The sequence below is a fragment of the Dipodomys ordii genome, unplaced genomic scaffold, assembly GCF_000151885.1.
Source record: "Dipodomys ordii isolate 6190 unplaced genomic scaffold, Dord_2.0 Scaffold153, whole genome shotgun sequence".
In the NCBI taxonomy this organism is placed as follows: Eukaryota; Metazoa; Chordata; class Mammalia; order Rodentia; family Heteromyidae; genus Dipodomys; species Dipodomys ordii.
The window spans coordinates 153,717-161,046 of NW_012267369.1; the positions used below are offsets into that span (position 1 = coordinate 153,717).

General features: G+C 49.5%; 1 protein-coding gene across 1 annotated transcript in view; it reads right to left on the minus strand.

Annotated features, from left to right (window-relative positions):
- Positions 1-7,330, minus strand: part of Txnrd3 (thioredoxin reductase 3) — a 25,336-nt gene that overhangs the window by 15,011 nt on the left and 2,995 nt on the right. Inside the window, exons 3-9 of the mRNA XM_013032289.1 lie at positions 6,719-6,823; positions 6,445-6,517; positions 5,152-5,271; positions 3,064-3,206; positions 1,391-1,506; positions 848-1,048; positions 202-217 (exon numbers count right to left, since the gene is read on the minus strand). Of these exons, the coding sequence (XP_012887743.1) occupies positions 202-217; positions 848-1,048; positions 1,391-1,506; positions 3,064-3,206; positions 5,152-5,271; positions 6,445-6,517; positions 6,719-6,823 (774 nt within the window). The remainder of the gene's footprint in view (positions 1-201; positions 218-847; positions 1,049-1,390; positions 1,507-3,063; positions 3,207-5,151; positions 5,272-6,444; positions 6,518-6,718; positions 6,824-7,330) is intronic.

Genomic DNA, 7,330 nt, shown 5'->3' on the forward strand with positions numbered 1-7,330 from the left:
CTCAGATGTGTATTCTTGCCTTGGCTTTCCCTCACTTGTCTAACTCTCTGTCCTGTGATGGCACACTTGGTGTGTTTCTCTGGCTTAGGACTCTTACTGGAACTCTAAAACTGCTTTCTATGCGAGAGCTTGTTCAGATTCCAGCTTCTCCTCCGCCATCTTGTCTCCCTCCTCCAAGGACTATATATTTTTTAATAGTACCATTATTGGGATATAACTATGGACCATAAAATTCATCCTTTCAGAGTATAAAATTTCAGTAGCAGCCAGAATCTGGTAGCTCACCCTTGTAATCTTAGCGACTCAGGGGGCTGAGATCTGAGGATTGTGATTCAAGGTCAGTCTGGGCAGCAAAGGTCCCTGTGAGACTCTGATCTCCAATTAACTACTCATAAACCAGAGGTGAAGCTATGGCTCAAACTGGTAGAGTCCTAGCCATTAGCCAAAGAGCTCAGGGACAGCACCCAGGCCCTGAGTTCAAGTCCCAACAAAAAACAAAACAACTATAACAAAGGAGGAGGAGGCAATAATGCTTGATAAGAAATGTACTCATTACCTTGCTCATGTGATTGTAGCATCTCTGTATGGTATTTTCACAATTTAAAAAAACTTATTTAAAAAACACGTAAGTGGTTTTAGCATATCTACGATGTTGTGCAAGCATGGTGTCTAGATAATTCCAGAATATTTTATCATTCAAAATAAAACCCAGCGTGGAAGAGGAGCGCCTCGAGCCGCCGCGTGTGTCCGGCCTCCCCCGCCCGGAGCGGCGCGGGGCGGCGGGCTGCAGACCTCTCTACCCGCGCTTGGGCGCTGCTGCCCCGTGCCGCGTCGGTCGAGGCACCACTTCCGGTTTCCTGGTGGTTTATCGGAGGCACCCACTTTCTCTGCCATTTCTTGATCAAAGCCACGAAGAAGGATTGAGCGCACCATGACTGTAACATCCAAGCTGAAACCAGCGAGGAATCCAGCACACTCCAGAGCGACATAGGAGGCGCCCACCACCAAGGTCTTCCCAGGGCAGTAGGAGAGAGAAAAGAGATCGTCACTGAAAGAGAAAAAGAAAGAATGCCTGGGCCATGCAACCAAAATGTTACTGGGCTCCAGTTTTAATGGCCTTCGGTTGGACCCTACACCCTGAAGCTCGTGGGCCTGCAGGAGGTTTAGAAGCAAATTCTCAGGTCCTTTCTAGCAATTACCCAGACAGAGCATAGTTTTGTACATAAATCTTCCCACTCTTATTATTCATCTAATTTTATTTCATCTTTGCTTCATTACTTAGCATTTAGTGTGATCAATCCAAGCTTTTGTGGAATAAGGGAGTAAATACATTGAAGACATATAAAGGCAATGCTGTTGATTAAAGTCAGAATGGAGTACTTAACCTTACCTAGTAATACAGTATTCTTTATCTCCTGGGATTCCTAAGTAGCGTGGCCTTTCACCTGTTGCTATGACAAATTTTGAGGCAGTATGATACGTTTCCTGTCCTTTTTTATTGGTTGCCTTGAAAAAAGGAAAGCAATTTTCACTTACTCAGTTAATATTATAGAGTATCAGACATAAGGGAAAAACTTCATTCTATCCATACTTAACAGGGTTTCTAATTCAACAGAGTAACAGGTGTGCAAAAACAACAGTGCAGCACACGGAAGCAGAGATTGTTACAAAATGGTAGCATTCAAAATGGTAGCTCTGGGGTAGCAGAGCGAAAGGTCAGCATATATTCAAACCAGAGATGAGTGGAGTGAGATGACCAAGAGGAATGGAGCCGGAAAGAGTGAGCAGCGCCCAAAGGCACCTGGCCTGCAAGGAGCTGGGCTGGGGGGCTGTCAAGTGGCCTGAAGCAAATAGTACATGGATGTGTCAGTGGTGAAATGAAACAAACAAGAGCCAAAGTGGAGGCCTTCTCATGGAGAGTCAGCTGTGGTTGTGGATTGTTTGTAATTACAGAGATTATTCAGAGCACATCTTCATATAAAGTATTCAAACCTATGGGCTGGCATGAGCAGTCAGACAGAGGAGGGGCACAGGCCTGCTCAGGAGTCCTGAGACACACCAGAAGTGCCGGCCACAGGCAGAGGGGAAGAGCTCAAGGTCTGAGCCACTGAAGAGAGGCTGATATTGCTGAGGCCCTCAGGAGGGGCAGACTCAGTTGGGGAATGGCTGGCTATTCAACCACCTGCGCCAGGCACACTGCAATGTGAGAAATAAAACTTGTATTTTACAGTCTTTCTTGTGAATAATGTAAGTCAAATTGCCCATGCATAGCTTTAGAGGAGCACTCTAAATGACCACCTCAGTGAGCTAACAGTTGATGCAGAGTAATCAGAATCATATCCAGATTATCTTACATGATCTCCCAGAGCAAAGCACTAAGTTCTGCGGATAATAGTTGACTGTCTTTCATAATTCTATCTTAAAAATTCTGTGTTCATCAAAATGATCTCATTGTTCTTACAGTACTGATTTGATAACATATAAATATCATAAGCAGTAATATATTAATTCTGATATACTTTATCCAGGATCTTATGAACAGTACACTTTGGAGTTATATTTAACATTTCACTATACAAAAGGATTCCAACTGGGAATGAGTGGCTCATGCATGTAATCTTAGCTACTCAGGAAATTGAGATCTGAGGACCACAGTTTGAAGCCAGCATGGGCAAGAAAGCCCATGAGACTCTTATCTCCAGTTAACTACCCAGAAGTATGGAATAGAGCTGTGGCTCAAGAGATAGAGCACTAGCTTGAGCTGAAAATTTCAGGGGCAGAGCCTAGGCCCTGAGTTCAAGTCCCAGGACAAAAAAAAAAAAAGGATTCCACAGCTAAAATGCTAAATCTTTTAGTCTTTTAAACTATTCAAGAGGTCTTTAAAATGCAATTTCTTCAATTTAGCCCACATATGGGTAATTAACAATGGGAGAAATGCAGATGGATGTGAAGCCATGTGTGCGCCCTGCTGTCTGTGCTGTGTGCATGTGTGTGCATGCGTGCGTGGATGCTGGCCCCCATCCTTGATGTGCAGCATGGACAGGACAGGGCATCTGACAACACCTTTATTTTATGAGGCTCAACAAATTCTCCATAGGAATTGACGTAGGTCACGCCTTTCTCCCTCAAGGACAGCCTGTAGCCCCAGTTCAGAGAGCCGATGTGGCTCTGGATCGCTTGTGTCATGGTCTCCCAGTTGTGCTTCACTGAAAAACAGAAGCAGGCACGGGTGTGAAGTGCATCATATTTATCTTTGAGACAGTATCTCAACATAGCCCATACTGGCCTCAAACGCATGATCCTCCTGCCCTGGAAGACAGTGCTGGACTGTCCATGTGGATGACCACACCTGTGGACTTTTACTTATAATGGCAACTTGCATATAGCCACATATTAGCTATATTACCTATTGCTTTATAAACCCAGAAAGTGGACAGAAAGAACTTATACCTATTTCCACTTCATACAACAAGGCCCTGCAAGCACCAGGGCTCTGTAAGAAGAGAGAATACAAGCATCACGGGAAAGGCCGTGCAGGAGAGCAGACCTCTCCAGTAGCTGATGCCCACCACATAACAAAGAGGGTGGCCTTCATCATGGAGCACCTCCTGGATGCCCCCCTCCCTCTACCAAGCCTGCACCCCTGGGCTGTGAGAGTACAGACGGCTCAAGTCAGTGAGCACCAGCGTGGCCACACACCCCACAGCCACTCACTGGGTATGAGAGGCCTTGGTGACAGGGCGTGCATGTTCTCTTTCTCTTTTGTGGTGCTGGGGATGGAACCCAGGGCCTCACAAATCTAGGCAAGCCTTCTACCACAAGGCAGCACCCTGGGCCTTTACATTGCTTCCTGATTTATGAAGGTGAGCTACCCAAATGAGTAACTATTTCTTCTGCGGGTAGGAAGGGGCCTGAGGATAAGCTCTGAGCCTGGCCCGTGCTAGCAAGCACTCTCGCACCATGCGGTCTCCACTCCCAGCCACTGAGGATGTCTCCACACCTCATCCCAGCATTGACTCAAAGCATTCTGCAATGGGCAGCTTTGAGGAATCTCAGCTGTGCTCACAGGAGGAAATGAGATTCCTCAAAGTTCCTCATATATAACGTCTACCTAACATCCAGGGGGCTGTTGTGATGTGTATTCAGGAAGATCTAGCACTGCCCTACACAGGTCCCTACAGGACTGTGAAGAACATGAAGTGACTTCCAGGTGAGGCCCGTGGGCATGAGACATCCCATCCGACTCCCTAACATGGAGTCCAGGCAGGTGAGACACTGAAGGGCAGACAAGAGGAACCCCTGGTTACCAGCTGGTATGAGTCATGGCACGCGAGGGTCGCCCACATAGGCAAGCCACCTCCACCTTCACCACCAAGGCTCTAGGGTTTACTCCTTGCTATGGCTTGTCTTCTCTACCCTCAGACTGCAGTCTTACTGCCTTGAGGGTGCCAGGAGGGCCGTTAAGGGTTCCTAACATCCTGGCTGGCACCCACCTGAGTCACTAACTAACCAGAAGCACCTCGCCTGGGCTTCCATGCAAGAGGCGGACTTGAGACAAGGAGGGTTCTCTGGGGACCTCACACATGCCGGCACTCCGAGCTGCGGGCCATCAAGGGGCATCTCCTCGGTGAAAAGACTGTCTAGAAGTCACGCTGCCAGTGGGAAGGCCTGGTCCTAGCTACAACCAGGCCGTGCCAGCTTGAGCTAGCACTCTCCTCTGCCTACAAGAACAGTGAACCCCCAGCCCACTATCCTGAACCCTGCCAGGCCTGGCTGCAGGCCTGCCCTGCCCATGCTGCACATCCCCAGCTCCCAACCCTTCCTCTCTCTTCTACCTGACCAGAAGGCCTGTGCCACCTGGCCAAGCCTCGAAATCACCCGAGACACTCTAGAGAGGCCTGGTCCACGCCTGCAGCAGGGGAACCATGGGGAGAGATGAGTTGTGGTGGCTTCTTAAAGCCCACAAGACATTCTCACAGCCACCATGATGGAGAATCACCAATCCACACCTAGCTGGGATACTAAATGGACAACCCTCAGCCTGGCGCAGGGGCCACAGAGCCTGGCTGACACTCCAGGCTCCTGGCAAGTGCTTACCAAATGCGTTTCAAACTTGGCTATGAAGTATGTATAGCAGGCTGTCCTTCTCACCTTGTTGAGAGTACTCCCAGCCGAACTTCCTCGAGTCGTTGAGCGCCTGCCCCAGGAGAGCAGCCTGATGCATCAGCTTCTTAGGAATGCAGCCCACGTTGACACAAGTGCCGCCAAGACCTGGGGAGAAGGAGCAGTTGTGATGCTGTGTGCATGCTTTCATTCTGCATCATGCTACTGAAACATGGACGTGGCCAGGTTGAATGGTGGTGGAGAAACACCCCGCCCCCCAGTGAGACACAACTCTGCATCGCGGAGTCAACGAGCAAAGCCATGGGTGTTAGAGGGAGAGTTTTCTGGAGGCAGAGCCAAACCTCTTGCTTGCATCTGACGCACAAGGGATGGGAGCTGCCTTAGACTAGTGAGGCGAGACGAGACCCTGCCAGGCGTCGAGGCACAGCGTCAGGGCCCACAGTCAGAGGCCACCACAGCCACCTGCTGGCTAGCACAGCACATCAGCGCCAGCCCTGCCAGGCAGCCAGGGACTCCCTCCCTGACTGTGCTCACATCACATCTGCCTGATAGACTGGGTCGTGTCTGGGCAGGAAAGGGAGAAAGCAGGAGAAAAAAAAGGAAGAAGGTAGAAGTAGGGGAAAGAGATAAGTGTACACCGCTCAAGACAAGATAAGACACAGTCAGGCTGGGAAACTGAATATAGACAGGAATTACAAGGCTTGTAGGGTGCACTGGGAGCCCCGTGTGGGGGACAAGGAACCTGAACAGCCACCAGGGCCCTGAAGGTGGCCTTCACAGGAGGAGAACCAGCTCCTCTCCTCTCTCTCTCCTCCCCTCTCCCCTCCACTACTGGCCATGCGCAGCTGGAAATCTGAGGACAAGGTGCCAACTGACCTGTTCTCTGGGGCAGAGATGAAAGGAGAATGTGTCTGAAGAATAAACAGAGAACATCTAGCACAACAGCTGCACGTTCGATTCCACAGTGAGCACTGTACGAGCAAGCAGCAAGGCTGCGCCTCGCTCCCGCCCTTACTCAGCAGATACAACACACTGACTCCACAGCCAGCAAACCCAGCTCCAGATGGGTGCAGAACAGGAAAGTGTTCAGGCAGACCCAGGACCCAGCACAAACACTGGGACCACAACAATGCAAAAATATGAACACTCGTGGGTAGAAAACACCGTGTGGCAGAAGTGCCAGAGCACCAGTCACGGCTGCACCATTCTCCGCGATGGCATCACACTGTCACACATGGAGAACAGCTGGCTTAGACTCCTGAGAGGGGTGGGGCTCAGTGGGCCTGGGCAAAGCACAGCACGTCAGACAGAGCCGCTTACCCCAGGACGCGCCTTGTGGGGATGGAACCACAAAGTCTAGCACCATCACTTTCTTTCCCAAAATGGCAGCTTCCTACAAAAAAAAAGGCTATATATAAAAATCTTGTCATTTTCTTGCCCTCCATTTTTCTACCCTTAACAGACAACAGTTACATTTTACAAGAGAGCAGTCTTTTCCCTAAATTAAACAAGTTATCATAATCAAAGTTTCAGCCGCAACATTAAGATTAACTTTTAGAAAATGTCCTGTGTGGGCTTGGTTTCCAGTCCACACCTTTGCACACGAGAGGCCCCCGGAGCCCCCGCCGATGATGATGAGGTCGTAGTCATGCACCGAGTCTTCCTGAAGGAGCTTCTGTAACAGCCCGTTCTGATGTGCCTGCAGCCCGCCAAAGCAGAAAGAATACCCAATGAATGAACAGTTTAAAACTTCATTTGTAATCAGCATGGAAGTCTTTTATTTTAAAAATACCTTAGAAACAAATTGACATGTCTAAATTGGAATTGTAAATCTCTCCGGATGCTATCCTAACAGGGAGCAGCCAGTGTGACGTCAGCCCAGCACACGCTGCCCTGCCCGCACCCCATGGTGAGGCATCTGCCGAATGGCCCCAGGGCACAGGCCGTGTTCTGTCATGTTCCCAGGTCTAGTGATCAAAATATCACAGTCGAGGGCAGTGAAGTGAGCAGATATCGGCGTCCTGGTCCTCGTTCTCCTGTGCTAATTTTCCTTTTAAAAGTGGCTCTGGGGGCTGGGAAGGTGGCTCAGTGGTAGAGCGCTTGCCTTGCATGCCAGAGGCCCTGGGTTCGATTCCTCAGCACCACATAAGCAAAAAGAAAAAAGCCGGAAGTGGCGCTGTGGCTCAAGTGGTAGAGTGCTAGCCTT